At 35.1% G+C, this 24,009-nt stretch overlaps 1 protein-coding gene across 5 annotated transcripts in view; it reads right to left on the reverse strand.

Moving 5' to 3' along the window:
* Positions 1-24,009, reverse strand: part of LCOR (ligand dependent nuclear receptor corepressor) — a 104,296-nt gene that overhangs the window by 19,498 nt on the left and 60,789 nt on the right. For 3 of the 5 annotated variants that reach the window (XM_045291243.1, XM_045291241.1, XM_045291242.1), the window contains exons 5-6: positions 21,133-21,420; positions 16,997-17,090 (exon numbers count right to left, since the gene is read on the reverse strand). The exons of 1 other annotated variant lie outside the window; for it this stretch is intronic. In XM_045291243.1, coding sequence (XP_045147178.1) covers positions 16,997-17,090; positions 21,133-21,370 — 332 coding nt within the window. In that variant the 5' untranslated portion in view covers positions 21,371-21,420. Of the gene's footprint in view, positions 1-9,035; positions 14,490-16,996; positions 17,091-21,132; positions 21,421-24,009 lie in introns of those variants that run through there. One more of the 5 variants, XM_004701034.2, reaches the window with a different exon arrangement.

Below are 24,009 nucleotides of genomic sequence, written 5' to 3' on the forward strand. Positions count from 1 at the left end.
TTAAAAAAAAAAAAAAGGACCAAAGTTTAGATACTTTTAATTTCATACTACTTGAATTTTCAATTTTTGAAATTATTCCCAACATTCAGAAATGTAATTATGTTTTTTCATTTTTTTAAAAAATGGGGGCTTGCCAATTTTTCTAAACTTTAAACTACTCGTGGCCTTTAAATCTAGCTACTAAATTTTCTGATAGTCTTACATCTTTAATAGAGCCTAAATATTTATAGCATTTCCATTAACATCCAAGAGCCTCAGCAGCCAGCATCTTGACTAGAGCAATTCATCACTAGCTTTAAAATCTCTTCAATTTTTCTGTTCAGAGGATACTCTTCAACAGTTGAGTTACTTTATCAATCAGAAATAGTTAAAACCCGCTATTAAAGAGCAGTTAAGACCACAGGAATTGGTACTTAGGTAGAAAAGGTGGGAACCAGATTTCCAGCATGACCTTGACCACTTTAGTCTTTCTGTCCTCACCTTACTGCTGAATTCTTCGGGGTGTGGTACAAAGATAATCTTCATAAAAACTTTGAAAGGCATAGTATAAGAATTATGTGTTGCTTCGCAATCCTATCTTTAAAGATTTACTCAATGATGTGTTCCTAGATGAGAGGGCAGACACAGCTGAACTTGCTACTCAATAATGCAAGACTTTTATTTCTGAAGGAAAGCATTCTTGGAAGTAATAGAAATGGCGGATGGTCAACACTTACATTACCTTAGGGAGAAAGATCAAATAGAGGGCAGATTTGTCAGAGAGCTGAAATGCTGTTTAAGAATTTAGAATTTGGGAGAATTAGATTTAGGTTCTTTCTGCAATATCTGGTTCTCCAACTAATAGTAAGATTATTTGATGGGCAACTTCAATGTCACTGCTGATACTTTGACTTAAAAAAGATCATCAGATATTGAAAATGTTTTGGGGTGGGGGTATGCTATTCTTAGAAGAAAAGGGCAATTCGAGGAAAGCAGGGAAAGACAGGGGCAACATTCTAGATTAGAATTAGAGTTGTAAATTGTCTCTTATTTTGAAAGAATAAAAACACCACTTCATATCCCTTTCAAGGCAATGAGTTGTCATCTTTTGCCATTTAATAATCTGAAATTATGCTCTCCAATGCCTCAGTTCTAGTCCTTTCACCAAAATTTAAGTGTTGTGCTTGTAAAAATTAGCAGGCAAGTTCTTGTTCTATGCCAGGCTTGTCTACTACACATCTGTGTGTTTTTTGGTACTTGGATATTCCAAGGGCTATGACAAAACTCTGCCCAGGAAGTGTGCAGAGATTTCTCCCCCCACCACCTAGAAAACCATGTATAAATTATATTGCCAAACTATGTAACAACCAAATTCTCTTTTCATAGACTGGAACTAGGAGAAATGGCAAATACATGGGCAACGGTGAGACAGAAAAGTGAGAAATAACATTAATTAAAATAACACACAAAAAGGTGACTTTAAAAAAACCAGGCTGTTAATACCTGACTTACAAGTGGTTGAATTCTGTGAGAAAACAATTCTCAAAATCAGAGTTGCGAGTTATCCCTCCTCAGAGATCAGGATAGGGTGTGTTATGTGCATGAGGATCTGTACGTGTGTATGCATAGTACAGAATGCACCTTTTTACCTACTGCTGTTGCTCATGGCAGCATGGCTTCTCCTTTTAGTGTGCTGGAGTGGAAAGAGTTAAGAATTACCAATAAAAACAAAAGGGCTTTCTTTGTAATAGCCCTGTATGTTTACTGAATTTTCAGCCTACTTCACTAGAAATAGGGCAAAATAAAATGTCATAAAATTATCAACTATGGTCTAAATCAAGGGAAAGGGAGGGGTTTCACAGGGAGATTACCGGGCACGAAGCTAAGTTTGCTAGCTTTTCCTACTGCTGGACTGAGTAGAAACTGTTATTCAAAGTAGATCTCCCAAAATACAGCTTAAAGTACTCCTTAGACTGCTAACCCCCAAAGTCAGCAGTTTGAAATCACCCGCTGTCACAAGAGAGAAAACCAGGCTTTCTACTCTGGTAAAAAGTGACAGTCTCAGAAACCCACGGGGGCAGTTCTATTCTGTCCTATAGGTTGCTATGAGTCAGCATTGACTCAAGGGCAGTGAGTTTTTACATTGTGTTGAGTATGTCTTATTTCTCTTCACATTGGCCAGATTGCCCAATTTATTAGATTACAATAAGGAATATATTCTACCAAGGTGATTATCATGTTCATTTTTAAGGTATTTTTACCGTATGGGCAAATGTACTCAGGAAAAAAATATATAGTCAGAGAAACCTTTAAAATAGATTTTAGGGACACCCCCCCCCCCCCAAACAACTTCACAGACAAAAGTGACAGGATGATCTGAACATAAAGGGAGTTTCACTAACCTTAACGTGTCATGAAACCTTAACCAGCTTAAATGGAGATGTAGACATTAAAGGCATAGATGACAATTAGAAGGGCAGGATTATGTTTGAGCTCATGGCAAGCCAGTGAACCTTTTTGTTCGTGTATGTACACACACACACACACAACCACAGATAGATTAAAATCTATGTTGTTCTTTGGGGGAAATGACTCGAATAATGAAACAGAAGATACCACTAAGTATGTACAATGCAGAGGTACTCATTCCTCAAGAGAGAGAAATGCACATCACCACCCTTTCCTTGCGACACTCCTTTAAAAGAGAAAGAACCAGTGAGTTCTGTCCAACACTGAAGTTTTATAAACTGAGCATCTACCTTTTGTTTTACTGATAATTTTATAACAAAGTAGCAGGACGTACTGCTGTAATTGTGTGCATATGTTTTATATAGTTAACTAAAAATTCAAGGAGATCAGAAACTTGCTTTATTCTCACTGTGTACCAAATGTAACTGAACACAGTAAAAGACAACGAAAGACTGGTAAGTAGATGATGATGAGCTAAAATGTATTTCGACAAAATCTTCCTAAAAAATTACACACAGTTACTCAAGTCAAACCAGAATGAGTAGTTAAGATGAGTTGGCTAAGACTGAGTGGAGAGTCTCTGGGTATTGTCAATGGTTAACGTACTGTTTGTTTGAGTCCACCTGGAGGTGACTCGGAAGACAATTTCTGAAAACCCAGTGCCGGTCAATGCTGTGGAGCACAGTACTACTCTCAGAGTCAGCTCTTTATGAAAACTTGTTTTAAATAAAAAGGCATCTAAAATGACATCCAGATCTTTTTTTGTGTGGTTACTTTAAGCAAAGGTGCAAAAACCCAAGTTTTCTAAGAGCATTTCCTGTTACTTAAGAAAAGGTATAAAAGGGGCTACCCACTGTAATTATCAATTTTTGAACAAATTCATATGCTTACTTCCCACCTAGCAGAAAATTAATTTTCAATATATTCCAAGTTGAAATGAAGCCAAAAAGCCATTCATTGCCCAATACCCACACTTTACAGAGCTTTCTAGAACTCCAACTTGAAAGACTAATTTAAAGTATCAAACAATCCTTTGTCACCCCGTGCTGATTAGAAGTTAGCAAAAAGAGTAAAGATTTTGGGGGGCGGGGGGTTTGAAATCACTCATCACTGAAGAGTAGTGAAGTAGTTATAATGACATGCCTATTCACTGATCTAAAAAGAATATTGTGAAGATTCCCAGTATGATAACCTCTGTACCCCCCAAAACCCACAAAAGGTCCAACAACTTGCAAGAACATTGAAGAGACAACAAAGAGTGTTAAAATGCTGACCTTTTGGAAGCAAATAATAATACTCTGAATACAAGAAAAGTTACCTGCTATGCTATTTATTTTAAAAAACACTTTATATTAAAGAAGGTGGTTATTCACTTATTTCAAGTATGAAATCTAACAAAGACTCAGGGACAAGTTTTACATCTGAATAAAAGTGTGTCTGAAAACATGATAGAAACTGACAAGTGCCGGGAGGGAGAGGGGCTAAGGGGCACAACTCAGGATACTATTTTCCATTCCGCTTGCCTTATGTAATTTCCCTGCTTCCTACACCTTGCGAAGGTGAATTAATTCAAAAGCAGCAACTGAACTACAGAAGAAAATTCTGGATGCAAAGTTCTTTCTTTTAATGTGGTCATAACAACAGAAGAGCTCACTCGGTATCACTAAATATCAACTTGAAGAATCATTAAAACAAAAGACAGTCATTTATGAGATGCTAGATTATAACCCTACTACAATGATGTGGAATAAACAAATTTGTATTGGAAGTATAGCCTCAAGAGCACCTAACAACACACTGATCTAGTCACCTGATTAGAGTAGATGATGATAAGGAGCCAAAGAGTTATAGCTTTGAAATCTGAAAAGGAAATATAGTTTCTAGGACAACGTCTATAAGATTGTGGCATAACTGAGTGCAAGAAAACAAAGTCAGGGACCAGCTTTAGTACCAACAAAAATTTTGATTTTAAAAACATCAGAGCAGAAGACAGAAATAACTAGATAGCCCATCTGACCAAGACAAAAAATAGTAACTAAAAGATCAATTACCAATAATAGTACCATATCTAAATACTAAAAAACAACACTATTATTTCAACTTGCCTAAAGGTAGTTACATCTTGAGCTTGAAAAAGCATCTCTATAATATTTCTAATTGTTATCACTACAATCGTTATTTTTCTTTATAACGGAAACAACTTCATAGTATAACAGTTTTTCACCTAGATTCACATAAAACATAAATTCTGCACAAGATATAATACCCTACCATTTCATCAGGTTGTTCTTTATTTGTCCTGAGAAAAGGCAATACCGGAATCCTTCCTCAAGAGTCACAATTACTATGTTATCGGGCAGGGCTGCACCTACAGATTGAGACAGAATTTGGTAGTACCAAGTGCTACAAATTTATCATAACAATTACCAACTTTGGTTGCCATGTACACTTAGAGTACATTTCTTTTACTCCCTGTGTTATTTTTTTAAAAGAGCATGAAAACCTTATGCAGAAACCAAACTTTAAAAACAGTTTTTCACAACAAAATTTATTAGAAGAATAGTGGTTTTGAAAAGTCTAGCATCCAGTGAGAACTACCATACACAACATTACAGCTGGGAATGTTTCTCCAGAATGTCTGGTCAAATAATACAATGGAACCATTAAATCTTACACATGCACGAAAGAACTAGCGCCTCTGACATACAATGTAAAAAAAGGGAACCACGTGGATTAAAGTTTTAAGTACTCATCACATACATTAAGACACAGCTTATTTTAGTCCAGTCAAAAATCAGAACTGCATAAAAAATTTAATGTAGTGCAATCAAACAAACAAAAAAATCCTTAATTTGTGATCATAAGTGCTCTACTACATAAACATTGATCATAGCAAGGAACAAAAAAGTTCAAATCACACAGTACAAAAAAATCTGTAAATAAATATAAACTACAGTACAAGAGAAATATTAAATTATACAATTCTGTCAAACTGTAAACAGTATATTGAAATGAGGTCCATAAGAGTAAAAGGGGTTCCTGTTTGTTGCATGACACTTGAACTTCTAGAAATCTGAAAAATGCCATTTTCCATTATCTTCAAAGGCTATGGGGCTTTATATGTGGAAAGAATTCCTTTTAGATGTAAGATATCAAATCTTAAAGCAGAGGCATAATCTACACGTTAACCACAGATAATACTGCAGAAAACAACAAGGTGAATAAGGACCAAGACCTCTTGTAGACAAGTCTTAACATTAAAGATGAAAGGGGTTATCGTCTGGAGTTAAGAACATCAGAAGAGACTTGTTGGTGAGGACTTCAAAAATTCGAATTCTGACAAAAAATGGTCTGCTGCTGAGCAGATTCAGACCTCTGCTCATTTTTGACATTTTACATATACTCATGTTACAACACCAACTTTGGCAGAATCACTACTAGTAAACTCAAAGCACTCCTGGCCCAATGGTTCCATCACAGTGGCCAGTGCACAGAATTCTCAAAAGACATTGCATAAACTAGAATGTAGAGGTCAGATACCCAAGGACCAGTGCTTGAATTTAGGAGTAGTTATGGTGAAGAAGCAAGAGCCACATTGCAGAGAAGCTGCACCTGTTATCGTTTACAGAAGCAGCAAGGAATGTTATTTTTATTGTGCTGGCTATAAGTGGCATTTAAAATATATATATAATGTAACCTTTGTATGTATGTGGCATGCTGGCTATACATTTATGCAGATTGTTGTTTTTTTCATACACCGTTAACAGGAACCCCCATATTATCTGCTCAGTAGTAATAACTGAATATAAAGAATGCCACTATAAGAGTGTGAGGCACCGTGTGCTGGAGAGTTACATATGCAGCTTTAAAATCTGTTTGGCTGAGTTATACCTGGATACCTGAACTGAGTTTTTAAGTTGACATTCATCAAGGATGTGCTACCAGCACGTCGAAATAAAAGCAAAACAGAAAAATACAAGTCACTGTTAGGTTTAAGAATAGCATTAAAGTACCTGAATTGAGTGAGAATAGTGTGTAAACTGTCCCTGAGGGTTTTTAAACAGTGTGTATAAGATGGATTCCTAAGAACATTAGTTTTATTTAACAGTGTGGACTGATAAAATACCAATGTCTGATAATTTTAAGTAGAGGTTATAAAGAATTATATGCAAACACTCCAAATGTGTATTTTATACATTTCTTCTCAAAGCAGCAATAAGCTGCTGTCAAGTGTACATCCCATCAGAACAAGCAACATGTGGGAGCGAGATAAAGGGTTCTTAATCTGGTTTTCTGACAGCACAGTATATCAATATCCAATGACGATATCTTTCCTAGATCAGAATGAAACTAATTTTGACTAGCAATATAGGATTAGACTTTTAATCAAACACTTTGCTATTACATACTAAAATTCCTTAAACTTACTAATGCTGGTATACTAACCTATTTAATTATCCCCCCTCATTTTAGAAATATACCCTTCCACAACTTAAAAACATTAAGATCCATTTTCAGTCTTTTGATGTAAAAAGCATGTCAGTGAATTATTATTAAAAATTTACACAGTAAAAAGGCTTGAATTTCAGCCAAAGATTCTAAATACTGCTCATTCCCTGAAGACTTGAAGAGAATCCCTACCCATTTTCCTAGTGGTTTATTTTTCTAAAAATGATCTGAGACAATTTTTCATTCTACCTCTTACCTCCTCTCAAATTCCAACTCTTAAGCTCAAAATGCTTAATGAAGTGGTGGTAGCGAGGTAATCACCTAGAAATGTTTAGAAGGTACAAAATGTTGGTGTTTTTAAAATTAAATAATAATTACTTATATAAATGTGATCTGGCGCCATATTATGTATGTTTTATATTTTTAAATAAGTAGCCTAAAACTTACAGTACCTAAGACTCTGAAGATAAATTAAGACTTTAGTGTTGTAACAGAAAAAGTGCTAAATTATCCCTTTTCTAGTATTTTCAGTGTTTCAGACAAGTGCTTTCCTAGTGAGAGCAGTTACTGTATACCCTTTAAAGCAAGCAGGAAACAGTCAACTGGATGAAAAAAGAAGACTCTTCGGAGTGTAGCACCACGGAGTTGATAAATTTAAACACAAGCAGTTTCACTTATTTGGGGGGTGGGGAGTAGGGCAAATATATTCTAGATTGAAGTTCTATTTGGCTATTGACAGTTAAAAATCCCTGCTCTACTCTTGTCAGTGTCCTGTGTCCAACTACCCCCCCCTCCCACTCCCCCAGTACACACTATCCACTGAGAATCTGTAATCTCTAAAGAGATTAGCTTAAAATTTGTTTTCAGGACATACCTGAGAAAGGGTGCAAGCAAGCAGAACAAGGAGCCCAAGACTGCACTAATACTGGTTATAAGTTCATAAATTCTTTCCCAAGACAAATCTAAAAAGTCTAAGAGGTATGGATCTTCAAATGTGTCTTACTGCTTTAGATATTTTTGGTATGTGTGTAGGGTCATTTCCTGTGTTGAAAAGATCATCTTGAACTTATTCGATGACAGTTCAAGACAGGGTAAAAAGTTCGTTTCCACATTTGAACAATAAAGATTAAATACTATGATTAAAATATTTGTTACATCCAATAAATCTACCATTAACTAAAAGTGCTTGCTTTTCAGCTTTTATTAATATAGCTCTAAAAGAACTGGAAACCTTAAAATCACCCCCAAATAGTTGCAAGATGAACTGATGATCTATTGTTTGTCAAATCAACATCAATTAGCCTTGATTCTCATCTTCAAAACAATCTAAAAGATTTTTATGAAAATAGCCCAACTTCACCACATTATCAATCCCATGACTCATTTTTAGTCTGTTAGGGGCAGATTCTTTAGCCTCTTCTCAAAAGCCTATGCACTTTCCCACCTTCCTTTCCATTCTCAGCCCCCAGTCTCCTTTTTAACACTTACGGCACACAAGTACAGTGTTATGCTACAGGGCTTGTGTCTGCTTCTTTAAACGGCTACTTGCTGCAAGATTATTGGGGAATAAAATAGAAAGGTAAGTAAAGATTTTCCTTCCTTTTCTCTCCCGTCACCATGTTCACAAATCCTACTCAAGCTCAAAGACAGAATGAATCTGAAATAAATTAAGAAGAAAGAGTGTGAAGGTCTGCATTCCTTGTAACACAATTATACATTTCCTTTTCAGTATATTTTAAAAAGCAATGATTTTTTTAAAATCCCTATGTAGCTTGATAGATTCCTAAGAGGGTTGTTTGACTAAAGTCATTGTTGCTAACCAGAGTATCCACACAGACCTAATTCTAAAGGAAAATTATATTTGCTATCTTCAGAAAGACAAAATTTAACACGTAATTTTGACCATTTCCTATGAAATAATTGGGTCTATTGCATGCAGTATTAGATTACCAATGGCAGCACGCTAAATATATCTATGTATGTGATTGATACGAAAATGACCGCTGGCATTTAGTTAGAGAAAAAGAAGAATTACAAAAGTAAAATTAAGTGATTTCTGAATGAAATCTATTGGAATAGTACCATGTATATACTCGTGTATAAGCTGAGTTTTTCAGCACATTTTTAATGTAGTTTTTGTGGTAAAATTAGGTGCCTCGACTGATATTCACGTCAGCTTATACTCGAGTATATACGGTAACTATTAGATAAAATGATACCTGTGATATATCCATTGCTAATGACTGAAAGTAATTTCATGTTCTGACATGAGCTAAGATTCATTAATTTGGTTTATAAAAAATAACTGAATCTAAACTTCTCTCTATCATGGGCCAATAAATATAAGGAAATCACAAAGGCTTAGAACAAGGCCTGGGACCGTGTGCTTACTTGGGAGTAGAGGAAGAACATAGAGTGCACAGCAGCCCAATGGTTGCTATGTACTGCCTAATGACAGAAGGTAGTTATGATATGGGGCTTTACAGGTAGTTGGTTTTTTTCCATTTAATTTAGAGTTCTCTCCAGAAAACTGGGAACTAAACTTCTCATTGTGCCTTATTCTTTCACTATCTGATCCCATACAACTTATGTTACAGCTCAGGTAAAATGTTGGCGAATGAAAATGCCGATCGGTTGAGGTAATGGTTTATATAAGATAACCAGAGTCTAAAAGCACTTCAATATGGAAAGTAAAAGTGTATCAAATAAAGCTAATACACACTTCACACTTGTTTAGCTTGCTCACCAGAACTAAACAGTAATTAACTTCACATAAGGACCCCTATTATCACACAAAGCCTTACTCAAACTCATGATCTGCTGCAGCAAGTTTATCAAGCAACATCTAAAAACTTCAGAACAAACTTAATATTAAAAAGTATTATACACACAAATATAAATTACTTTTCCTGAAAGAGACTTTGTCCTTCATAGTATCTGGGGAACAGAAAAAAAGTGTATAGCTCATCAGAGTTCAGTCACTTTTAGGCCTACTACTGTCGAGCTTGATGGCTACATTGTCTCAGAAATGAGAAAACCAATGATTAAATACCAGCAAGAATCCTTCCATAGAATTTAGTGTTTCTGATTTCACAATGCCATAGCCTATCTATTCTGTAATATGAATGTTCTCTCATAAAAATGCAATAATTGATCTTTTAACACAGTATCTCCCAGTTATTAGATGAAGTAATTTCATCACCTACCAATTAGAAAATGAGAGACAAAAAAAGGCTTTTGTGACAAAGACAGTTGTGAACTATACGTTCTCATACTATAAAAATGGCCAAAAAAATGTTGGGCCATGCACAACTCTGATTAGCAGAAATTAAGCATGCGAAAGGCCAATCTCTATTACACATTTATGAGGACATCCCCAAATTAGAATATCTACACTGAAAGTGCCAATACAGGATAGTGGCAAATCAAGAAATAAATCAAATATTAAAGAATCACTACGGCACCAAGACTGACAACCAGCCATGTGATGAGCCACCTCTGAGAAATACAAGGTATACTGGAATTCTGAACACAAAATTGAACATTAAAAGTGCACCTGAATATTACAAACTAACTTTACAAAGCCTACAATAAGGGAAAATATAACTCTTCTGAAATATTCAGCAGCTTTTAATTTTTTTTTTAGTTTATTTATTTTTGAGAGGCTCATGAAATTTAAAAGGGACCACTATCTAATTTCAACCATGCTTCACAAAACAATAATGGCTATTTTATATTGCAGTTACCAGTGTAATGCAATTAGTGCTTTAAAATAATCTACACGTTAAAAAAAAGAGAGGCAGAGACAGAGAGAGACAGAGACCTTTGGAGGAAATATGCTTATTAAAAAGCTTCTTGGAAAAGAAAGTTTACCTGAATATCAAGTCATGACTGATCTCAAGTGTAATGTTTAAAAGCTTCACAGACATGAATATTACAATCTTCAGGTCTCAGGACTTTAATCTGAGAAAGATTAGAGTTTGGTTTGTTTCTTAAATTCACTTTCTAACCAAAACAAATAATAAAAAGTACTCAAATTTTCACTATTTACAACTCTCAGCCTACAGTCTGAAATGACACAATACAGTTCTCTTATTAACTGCAGCATTAAAGGGTAGGCACACCATTCTTCTGCTGCTCGATTGTCATCCACTGAAACACACATAGAAAATATTTATGTTAGTAAAATGATCACTCCATGTACACTACAATGACAAAATTTACATAACTCAACTCATACTTCACTTATATAGACTAATAGACTAGGATTAAACCTCTCTGAACAGTAAAACTCTACAAAATTTGATTTTTTTTAAGGCCAGATTTTAAAATGGGCCTTTAATGATGCCTTTCTGAGACGGGGGTAATAAAAGTGAGCACAAAGGACCTTTTTGCAGCAATCTTGGGCTACTGATACCCCAAATAGCATACAAAAAGATGACCGTGGCTGTGTGCTGACAATGTCTTAGGTGTGGAACAAAGTCATTTCTTCATAAGCTTAGCCTTTGCTTTCAGCAAACTTTCTACAACTTCCTTCAACTGCAGATGAAAACCACATATCTCATAATGTGTTTTTATTGCAACTTCCAGCTAGGCTGGAAAAGCAGAGTCATATACTGCTATGGAACTCAAATTGCTTTTCTTGTTGCAAAGATGAGAAAGCTAAGAGGAAACAGGCTCAGTCGTCCACTCATTTAAACTGCTACGTAAAATAAACAAACCAAGAAGAATGCAAGGCCAGGCTATGTCTAGAATGAGCAGTGCATGTATTTAAAAAACAGCAATGGTGTGCCTAACCTTTGAACACAGACTACGGAGGGAAAATGTCCTCCACTTGATTTAGTTATAACTGCTTCCAAGTTTCCAGGCAACAACTTATGCCTTGGGGCTATCTGGATCTACTTTTCCTTAAACTGCCAGTAGTCATCTAAAAACAACCACCTCGATTTAACCAATGCTCTGATTTGATTTTACAAAAGAATTCCAATGATTTTTCTTTTTATGCTAAGCATTTAGAAAACTACAATGGCCAGCTTTCCCAGAAGAGAATAAAGAGTGTATGTGGTGTAACTTTGTTTTGCGCAAATATTAATTTGGTCAGTGCAAAATTAAATCTCATGGGCTTTACTTATAAGTTATTCTTGAAATAAAATCGTATAAAATCAAATTTCCAAATAAAACTAGTCTTATTATAAAAACCTATCTTAAAAAAAAACAACCCCGCATATATGCTCTTCAAGGAATGTTTGTACAAATATGATCTGAAATTGTGTGCTAAACAACCCTGAAAACCAGGTTAGTATCTGAAAGAGTTATGAAGGGAATATGGATGTAGGATGCCAAAGAGAAAAGAATTAAACCAACAAAATCAAATAAAAACAAAGACCCAAACCTGTACTGTTATTTGGATTAATTAAAAGAGGAATTCTAATGAGTTTGATTCCTGATTGAATTATTGTTAGAGATGACATACAACCTAAATCTTATTAGGTTACTGGGGGTCGCATTTTTTTCTCACCAGAAACATGAAACCTTTCTTAATGTGGATATTTGGGCAGACTACTGAGGATGTACAACCAAGATACCGCTTTTGCAATACCCTATGACTTACACACATTTCATTCCCTGTTTCTCCCATCCCCCCAAAACAGATCTGAATATTTTAAACTAGTTCATAAAACAACATTCAATCGCTAGTTAGCAAAAGATCCGATCTGTGAAAGGATTTAAAGAATACAAAGAAACCTATTTTGCTAAACTGAAGCATCCACTCTCTTTTTATGCAATGTACCCTGACTGCTCCTGAGTTAAGAACGGAGCTCGTCCTCCAGGAGATAAGGCTATAGTCTCACCTGTTGGTGAGACCAAATTCTACCCTTTAAAATCCCAAATGAAATTACAGCAAAGGTAGTGTTATAAAGTAATTAACTGAAGCATTTCTGAAGGTAGTGTGTCCACCACCTTTCCCACCTCCTTCCCCTCTGGGTGAGCACCGAATAAATTGTTAATTTATTAAATAATTTTTAAGAGTTAGAAGAAATTATAAAATATAAATTGACCCAAACGATTATTTATCATTAGATAATCAAATTCTTCTTCAAGTTCAGAGTTCATTACTCTTATGCAATTTCTTTAGTTTAATCCCTTCAATAGTTGTGTGAGTAATTTTTTAAGATGGCTTTCTAATTTGTAATGATGAAGCTCCCAGTGACCGAGGTGGCTTCTAAAAGGGGGCGCTTTTTTCCTTTTTTTAAAATAAAGGCAAATATAATTTAAGGGAGGAAAAAACAAAAACAACAATAAAAAATGAAAGAAAAGCATGCAGGCTCTACAGGCAAGGAGTCCACTTCCATGTAACTGGGTTCTGTGAGGTAACTCAATTCTCTTTTGTAGAGAAACATGCAAAAGGCGGAACAATATTCTGAGCCATACTGCACATGTACATTTTAAAATATGCACATTCTGAATGCACCTTTCATTTCTGTACTCACAAGTCAATGCAAATTCTGCACACAAAAAAACCCAAGTGTCACAGTAAATGAAGCAAGGTGCACACAATGATAGTTCAACAATGCAGTAGTGCTCACCCAGTTTGTACAGTAATTGGCACTCTACAGTATTCCTACTCGTTTTTTGATTCATTTGCACTTTGTGCTGCCTCTCCCTGGGGATCTAATTCAATCTTTACAGAGACATCTGGCCCCTCCGACCTCATTAATTTCATCTTTTTCTTTGGAGGGTTTTTCAAAGTGCCCAGCCTCTCCTTTACTTTGTACTCCAGTGTACTGTGGGGAATCCCATAAATACTCTGAGCTTTGGAAACACTCATTTTTCCACTCATAACCACTGAGATCGCTTCCTCCAGTATCTCACTGTTGTACTGTCTGTAACGCCCTCTTTTCTTCCGAGGCTGCTTGGAGCCAGGGTCTCCTTCTTGATCCGATGTGGGATATGGCTGTCCAGAGGTAGACTGCTCAGCATCTGAGCCCCAAGAATCAGGTCCAGCATCTAGCATGCTTTTTCTATTTTGTTTTGGAAGAATAGCCCTTAATTTTTTACTAAGCGCGCTCTCCGTTTGTGAACCCATTACCAAAGAGCTATAGCTGTACTGATCACCAGTGCGAGACTCCCAAGAAAGATCCATTCCTCGAACTTGTGGTATCTTTAAATCTACAGGAGATGAATGGCTCGCATCCCTTTTTCCATCTTGTTTTGCTTGAAGTGCCATTTTTGGAAAGGCAGAGTTTTCTGCAAGAAAAGGAAGGTCACTGATGTTGCTGAGTGCACCATTCCCCCTGAATTTCATACGGTTGAGGTTGAATTCATAGTGTGGTTTTGCCCAAGAGGCTTCCCTGGATAATATTAAGTGTTGTCCATGATTCTGTAATCCAGATGGCCCAAGGCTGGCAGCTGTGGACAATTGGTTTCTGCTCAGTAATTCTTCACTAATCTGCAGAGATCGAGCCAGTGGAACTTTGAGTGATGTGGAGTGTCCAAAACCTTCCCTGGTTCCATCCTGTAAGCTTCTTGGGGGTACCCCATCACCACTCCGAAGTCCGTCTGGGCGGTACTGGCTGGGTCTCCCAGGTCGCCTAATTGGATGGAAGGAAACTGATGTGAGCAGGACTTGCACAGGTAGGGAGGGATGGGTGAGGGGACCACTCCTTTATTAGAAGGCCTTGCTTGGGTAACATCACTTTGTTATTTATTTATTTTTCTAAAATTAAAAAAAAAATGGTCTCAGCGGTTAGTTTTAAAACTTGTTCATGAAAAAGGAAAAAAGGAAAAACAACAAAAGGGAAAAAAAACAGGAGCTTTGGGGGCAAAGAAAAATTAAACCTGTCAGTTGGTTCTCTCTGGCTGGGTTCACAAATTTTCGGAGAAAAAGTATCGCGCAACTGTCTGAAAATAGCACCTTAATTATGAATTACAAAGTAATCATCAGTCTCCATAGACCTACACAGAATTGTTACTAATGTGACGTTACCACTAAACAAGTACAGTAATAAAAGAGTAAGCCAAATGATTTATTTTAATGCAACATATTAAACATTCATGACAAACAGCTACAAAACCGAAAACTATTTACATTGGTGGAACCCATAGATAATTGCTCATTCATCCCACAAACGAGTTGATGTTCATTATCAAAATTCAGACAACTTCAAATAATATTCCTTATCTTGCTTAGCAAAATAACTCAGCTGCCAGCCAAAATTTAATAACAAAACCAAGATACCTAACTATATTATAACTTACCATACTTCTTCACATTAAAACATTATCAGTTGCAGATACATGAGTATCCGTGATTCTGCATTTAAAACATTCCAGGCCTAAAATAAATTACCCTTTATTTACCCTAAAACTTTTCCCCCTTAAGTTCTGGTCAAAGTAATTATCATCCGATACATATAATTTTGTAGTTATCTTCTTTGGTTTAAAAAAACTTCTAGAAAATGTTTTATCATCCGATACATATAATTTTGTAGTTATCTTCTTTGGTTTTAAAAAAACTTCTAGAAAATGTTAAGTGCATAAGTTTCAAATAAGGTTGTCCATACAAAGTAATTCTTAGGTTTTGAGTTTCACAATAAAGATGTCAATATTAAAAATGGCAACTGACAAGACATGCTCAAGGGGAACAATTTACATTAACTAGGCACAAAAGTGAATTTTGCACACATAATGGTACACCACGTATCTTCTCCATAGATTTACAGGGACTCTGTGCTATCATAGTAATACCATAAGGATACTGGTGTATTTATCTCCCATAAAACAAAACCATGTAGAAAACATTTTCCAAAGAAAACAGAAAAACACTTTCCATTCAGAGGGATAAATACAGCAACTTCCAACCATGTAATATATGGGCCTGTTACTCAAGTTTAAAGTGAGCTGTGAGTCATTTATGCAAAGTACACTTGGTTTTCTTCTGCATGTTTCCTTAATTACCCAACGTTAAGTCAAAAATATATAGCTAGATCTATAGGTATATGAATGAAACCCAATTATTTGGGAACATGTTGACTTATATGTAGTATAAACTGTAGTAAAAAGAAGGGCTTAAGGAAAAAAGATTGGTAACATACAAAATACATTAAAAGTTATTTTTAGATGAGAAAAAAGAGGGAGGCAAAGAAAAATGACAAAATGTTAGAGAAAATAAAGGGGAGTATTTCAGAAGTCAGTAAAAGAATCCCTCAATTTGAAGGTAATCAAGAGTAAGTTGGAAAAGATTTGTCTCTACTGTGCGCCTACCTGTTACTTTAACATCTATATAGCTACTTAAATTTATATTCTAAAAGTTTCATGTATCTAAGTATTAACTAATTTAGACCTATTGAAGTTATTTTTCATATATAGATGAAGTTCATTTTTAATCACAATACAATTATAAGGAAATACTTTTTCAACATGGCGTCTGCTACAATCTTCAGTGTCTGCTTTTTCTAAATGGTTACAATGTACATAATGTTGGCGGATTAGATAATTATTTTGCTGTTCAAATTAAGTTGTCAGAATTCATTTATGCATATTAATATCAAAAGTGAGTATGTAACAATGTCCTGACACCATAAAATAGCTACCCATCAACATCTACAACCAGGCTAATCTATTAGAAAACAAACAAAAAAATTTTCTGAACTGCAGTACAGGTTAATATTGCAGTTCAAATCAACAAACAAAACCAAAGCAAAAACAGACAGACAACACCCCACTAGAGATACCAAGTTAAATACTGGAGTACAATTTCCATTGTAAAGCTACAGCATAAACCATATTGCCTTTACTGTAGGGTTATTTAGCTAAGGTTTCACGCTCCAAAACACTCCACAACAAAAAGTCAAAAGATATAGTCTTGCCATACTAATACTCTTTATACTAGATTGAGAAACATGATCTACTTTAGTTAACTTTAAGCTCCACAGATTATATTTTTACTAGCCAGATAGACTAAAAGTCATTTTAGAAAAGTCCCACCATGGCACAGTCCCTTTACAGGGTTAATTCTTAAAAAATACAAGGGAGGCTGACATCAATCTTTGATAAATGATCAATATAAAATTGTTAGGCTACAAGTATTTTCCCTTACCCGTTCCCTTGAGTACTGGAGCAGCCTGGAGAATGGCTCAGGGAAGTGCTGCCAGCACATGGACTTTTCTTAGTGGACAGATCAAGGACACCGTCTGTAAAGACACAAAGAACACCTGAAGGTATTAAAACCTAGGAGCAAATGCGAATTGCTGCACAGGCTAAAATGAACAAAGCAATGGGTCTAGTCGGCTGTACAGCCAAATTTGCCTTATCTATTGTATTTTTTTTCCTCCTGAAGCTGTATACATTTAACAAAGTATCTTATGCTTAACATCACCAAGGGTTTTAGATTTTTATTAATGGAGAGGAAAAATAGTGGGCACCAGGAGATCTTAGAGTGTGAAGTATTAGAAATGCCAGTTCATACTATATGAGGTTCTGCACTGGAACTACTAGGCTCTCTTTCTAATTTTTCTTGATTCAATGTCACACAATACAAAATGAAAAAACACCCAAAATCATAAAAATTGGATTTTTAATAAGTCACATCCATATACTCTATAATACAGTTGGTCAACAATCTGGGTGAGTTTTTTGAATAAAATCGTTAAAAAAAAAATCCTATGTATGTAGTCAATCTTTTGAAGAAAGCTACAGATTCAAAATTCACCTGAGAAATTTTAAAGTCAGGTTTTTCTAATAATAAGTATTGCAAATTGGTGGACAACGTTTAAGAAAAGAAGGAATAATGAAACAGTTTTGGAATTGGTAAGATTTTTTAACTTCCCTGGTGGTCTAATTATGTCAGTGATTTTGTACCCAAAGTGGTATTGTTTTGCATAAAATTTATTGTTTTATGTTGTAGGCCTGTAATTCTTAAGAAATTACTCATTTTAATCTCTCTAGTAGACATTCCAGGTATGATAAACTTCTTCTGACAGTTAACATCTACCCCAAGCCACACTCGGGATTACTGCCAGGGAGGTTAAATGCTAGACCACATAAAAAATTAGTTACTGATACATAAAATTTAAAGATCTTTTACCACTCCAAGACTTTTTCTCTTATAAACATATTTAGATATCATATGGTTTGAACTTTTCAAACTATTAAAAAAAGCTACTCATTCCAAAATTAACATAGCAAAATAATTTCCAATGCATCTGATTTTCAGGCAACCAGCAGAGGAGACTGTTACCTAGTTACATTAAAACATTGCACAAGTATAGAACTTAATTTATAATGAGTGTCTGAGGTTACTAACTCCCCCAACTTCAGGCTATTTAGAAACATACGAGGGGCTGGGGCTGCACCCCATCCCATCCCCATCCCCCTCCCCCCCGAAAATTGAATTGCACTGGGTAGAGCAGAGCTTTTGAAGTACGCATTTTTTCTGCTAGGTGAGCATAGAGCAATTTGCTGTGTTGCCTAAGAAGGTTCTCTCTGGTCACAGTGAATTTTTTTATAAAAACAGTTTCACTAGAACCTCATTTTTTTGTGACTGCCGGTTTAAGAAAATAGCGTGTGGCTGTGAAATTTTGTTTCCTGCTGGGGGGAAAAATGCCACAGAAACTGTTGTGATGTTGAACAGCGCCTGTACAAAGTGATTTTCTCATTTCAAAAAAAGGTGACTCATTCTAGGTGTCCATCCACTTCCTATACAGATGAAAATGTCGATTCTTAGTGCATTTGGAGTTACAGGTTCTGAAAAGATTGACTAACAGTGAGAAACAAAAAGGCCTGATTTGTGGCAATGGGGGACTGGTTTTGCTAACATAACAATGCAGCATAACTCTTGCAGCCATCTCCATGTGCTAGTTTTTTTTTTTGGAGGGGGGCAAACACCAGCATGCCTCTCTTGTCCCACACACCTTACTCACCTGACTGACCTCACTCTGTATGACTTCTTTTTTTGTTTCCGTGAATGAAGAGGGACATGAAAGGACAGCGATTTGGCAATGTAAAAGAGGTGAAGAAAATGAGGGAGGTGCTGTCAAGCCATCCAAACAGATGAAGTTTGTAAAAGATTTCCAAAAATGGAATCGAAGATCGGACAAATATATTGCTTTGTAATAAAATTGCTTTGTAAAAAAATTTAAATACAGAGCTTTGGGGAAGAAATTCCTATTTTGGGGGGTACTCCTCGTATATGCTCTGCGTTTATAGACAAGCAAGGTTCACTTTCACCAAGATCTAAAGTTCTACCTCTTAGAATCATTAATATTTCTAAATATATAATTGTAATCTCATGGAAACAAGTATCTTAACACATGTAGACATCTAACACACAAGTGCACTGCATCAAAAATTCAATCCAAGTCTGTATTATTTAAAGAATTTTCAGTGTAATTAAATAGGCAACATATTTTAAGTCTAACATTTTGATTAAAGTTGAAAACATACTAAAATGCATTAAAGAAATGTAATTTTAAAATGTTTATTTCACTTATATGCTAGTTACTATAATCTTACAGTTACTTAAAACTTATCTTTGTGAGAATATATTGTCAAACACCTCAGTTATAACACTAGTGATAGAAAGTTAAATTTGACTAAGTGGCTTCTTTGTAATGCTATCCTCTACTATTAGTAAAATTAGCCTTTAAACATAGTCTCATTCTATTACTACTGTATTCCTACTGTAAATCTGAAGCTTTTAATGCCATATTTAGAGCAGTAAGAGTTTTATAATTATTAATATGTGTGTGTCTCTGGGTCCCTAAATAAAACAGATGCAACACAATCAAAGGTCACTGATCAATGAAAACGTTGGACAATGAAAAAAATCACCTGCTAGGAAATCTCTCAGAATTTAAAAAATCTTGTTTGTTGTTTATGACAAAGATGGGAGAAAGCAAAGAAAACTACTTAAAAAATACATTCTGTAGTAAGCAACTAAAGCCAGTTCATTAAATGCAAGCTCTTCAAAATAACCGAAGCTAAGGAAGACAAACTCCTTTGAAGAAATTATTTTAAAAATTAATTTTCCAAAATACATATTTCTCCAAACCTTTAAAATTTCTACAACCATAAAACCTAAATCAGTATAGATACCACCAATTTATAATTTATGATGGTACAAACAATGTCTGTGCTGAAATATTTGATTTATCTTTGGGAAATTAAAGGTAAAATGAAATAGCAAAGCAATATTTGATTTAAGAAAACACACTTCAGAAACTCAAACACTTGCTAATAAGCTATTCAACATAAGCTCTTCACCAACACATTCATTTTGAAATACTCTATAATAATATGTACGTGTGTATATATTGTGTTTATCAAATAATGAATAAATTTATCATTTACATAATTCCAAAATTACTGATCAACCTACAGGCAGTCCCTGGGTACAAGCATCTGACATAGGGACAATTTACTCTTTAATGTTATATAAATGTGGCCTCACTGTGAAATGAGTGAGCCAACCCCTAACCCACAATAAATTCTACCTAAAAATCACATTCATTTGCTGAATATTCAGCTTTTAAATCATGGGAAAGACCCCAAAACCTTTTCTGGCATTTTAAGTAAGATTAAATAAGAACCATGGGCACCTGGTCTGACTTATCAACAAATTCAACTCCAAGACACATTTAGGAATGGATCTTCTTCATAACTTGGGAACTGCCTATACTCCAAACTTAGTATCTCAGTCTACAGTGTTCCATTGTTGTCTTCTCGTTTAAAGACTTCTAATCTCTATCAGTTTCTTTTTATAAAATGCAAATGATGTTTTATAAATTTTTAATTTATGGCCTTAATTTCAGAGCATAACTTCTAACATAAAAGCAAACTTATTTCTAAGGTGCTGATCTTAAGACTACTGATGGATCTGGGAGAAATTAAAATTTTTATAGCTGTTCAAATGAAAGCATAAATATCACACTGTTTGGAGAGTGTAAAATGCTTGTAGAAATATCAAGAAACCTAAAATTCAGTAACAACTGTAACTACTTAAGTTTCCCAGGTTGTACATTAATCATTACTACTAACTGCTTGTGGGTAGAGTAACCACTTTCTCCATCATTGCAGTCAGAAATAATGTAAGAATCACATTAATTTTCATGTATTATTGCTGCTGCTGCTGCTGCTGCTGCTGCTGCTGCTGCTGCTGCCGCCCTACTGGCCAAAAATTTCTTTCTCCCCAAATTAGTCTGATTAGATAGAGGAGACTTTGACATCAAACCATACCTTGTTCGCTAGGATCTGACTGAGACTTTCTGACAGTAAGGTCCAGAGGTGAGTCTTGGTCAGCCATGAGAAGTTTGCTGAGCACAGGGTTCTGAGTAGTTGCAGCCGTGGGAGAGGTGGCGACTGGAGATGCTTTCGGCAGGCTTTGGTTCTTTGTGCTATTGGGCTGGCTGGGGTCCTGAGTAGAGCTAGTTTTTGAGGTATATTCAGCAGCAAATTGTTGGATCATTCGCTGCATGATCTCACGGGCCACTAGGGGAATATTGGGGTTGGAGACCCAGGGACTGTCTGTAAACAAAGATTTATTTACTTTTAAAGTGGGACATTTACTAAAAAAGACAGCTTTCAATCAAACAAATTTTCATCTTATTTTTCCCTTCAAAATGCAATATCCTAGAAATAGTATTCTTTCTTAGAATTTTATTTTAATTTCTAAGTTTATGAATTCAGATTATAAACAAACATTTTCATTAAAATGTTTCTACACCCTCCCCCCCCAACTAGTATTATCAACTTAAATAAAGGGAGAGCAAATAGCATGTCTTGTGGGCAAGAATCACTTACCTGATATAGAAATCCCAAAGCCTCTCTCTTATGAAATAATCACCCTTGTGTTTATCATCTACAGATCAAAAAAGACGTTGCCTCAGCTACCCCCATTTAATTTTAATTTAGTGGCCACATGAATTCACTGACTCACAGCTCTTAGTACTGAAAGAAATCTTAAAAGGCAAAAAGGATGAAATAAAAGGGGCAGTGTTTTCTAAATATATTGTTAACATCACAATTCTATCATTATCACACTTTAACAGTGTAGTCAAACCAAGCTAAGTTTCAAAAGAGTAGGGATTTTTCTTGTATTTATTCTTATTCACCACCTAATTTTTCTTGGTATAAAGGATGCATTCATACGCTAGGCTGATTAATAAATGGATGAATCAACTTGATTATCATCTATTCTTTTAAATCAACTAGGGACATACGATCTGAAGATTAAGTGACCTGTTCTGGTTTTTATACATGGTTAAGACTTTTGGGTTAGAACTGATCTTAATATTCCTTCTGTGACTTCTATTCCCTTTTATACTTCTCAAATTGGTTGTGGTAGACACACCACTAAACTCATTGCCATCGAGTCAATCCCTACTCATAACAACCATATAGGACAGAATGGAACAACTGCCTCATACAGTTTCAAGGCTGTGATCTTTACAGACACAGACTGCCACATCTTTCTAGTGGGGAAGTTCCGTTTCCTTGGTTGTTTAAAGATTAAGTATGCAAGGTAAAATACCCACAGAATTTTGGAGTTGTTAGGAACTTAAGGACTTGATTTATAGATTTAAAATCTAAAAATCTCCACCCACACAAAACAACAACATCACAGCCTCACAGGACACCTTAGAACTCTCTTCCCCTTGCCCCCAAGACAACCTCAGTGCCCGAAAGCACCCATGAAATCAAAATACTTAGGAATTGTCTGGAATTTATAAAGGCTTGCTCTATGAATAAAGTCATCTCTGTTATATTAACAAGGATGTAGGTTTCTAAACTTAGTCCTCTCTATAGAGATTTTAAGTATTAATAGGTATATGAGTATTCTCAAAGGTGTAAATATAAAAAGTATTCACATAGGTGCATTACTATGGTTGACAATGGTTTCTTAAATGTTTTAATAAAATAGTCCAGCCAGACATACAGGGCTTTATCAAATGCATACTTAATGGATTTTCTCATTTAACTTTATAGTTAAGAATGGTTTTCTTTCTATAAAGCATATAATCCCCAATAAAGACATTTGCATTAGTATACATTATTAGATTGTATACAATTTCATGTTTTAATACATTGTTGTTGTTAGGAGTATCTGTTTCCTCTTGTAAAGACTGAAGACTATATAGCATACAAAAAGGAGTTGCCAAACAAGTAAAATGAACTTATTAGATGTCTCTGTGTAAAATTAGGTCAATAAGTTTAATTCAAAGTTTGTAAAAGCCATGGATTTTTAGAGTAAAGATCATAAATTACTAAATTTGAGTTTTGCAGGCATGCAGCACATTTTGAATCTTTTAGAATGACTAAATCATGAAATAAAATATTTGTATCAGATAACATCTCTGCCACTTGCATTTCTATCTCTTCTGAAAATTCTTGAACAGTTCATTCTTTTACTTAGTTAAAACACAATCCATGAATACATCTATGCCTAGGGTAACACACATTGATAAAAATTAGGACTACATTTAAATACTACTTCACAACTATTATGTATTTTAAAATACAAATTTAATGTTTAAAATATGGTTAATTTTCAAATGGAAGTGACAAAGGTGGGTGGGAAAATGTGATGATAACAGCTGTCGAAGGTGTGGGGTTTTTGAATTGGAATCTATTATACAGTGCACAACCCAAAAGTCTACTTTTAATGTTAACTGTGCTTCTACCTCAGTAGAAGTATACCTTTGTATACTTAAGTATTCCTTTGCATACTTAATTAAAACATACAAATAACACTACTGTAAACAAAGCATCTGAATTAATTTTCAAAAACCAAAATATCCTCTTCAAACTAAATTGCTCGTCCTACCTCTGGATCCTTAATATTTTAGATACTAAACAGTACTCATGGCCATCACTGAGTTATTTCCAAGATTTAAAAAATATTGTAAAATAACAGCATTATTTCCTAGCATTCAATTCCAAAGCAACAGATCATTTTCTAAGCATCAGATGCCAGGTTACAGACATATATACACATTTAACTTACATAGTTTCATAAGAGACTCATACTCTCAAAAAGTTTATTGTGAGACTAATTCCAAGGAAAAAACACCACCCCCCAAAGGGTATGTGCCCCAAAGAACGTTTTATACCTCC

Source organism: Echinops telfairi, unplaced genomic scaffold, assembly GCF_000313985.2.
Source record: "Echinops telfairi isolate 266 unplaced genomic scaffold, ASM31398v2 ScPeMD7_70;HRSCAF=299, whole genome shotgun sequence".
Classification (NCBI taxonomy): domain Eukaryota; kingdom Metazoa; phylum Chordata; class Mammalia; order Afrosoricida; family Tenrecidae; genus Echinops; species Echinops telfairi.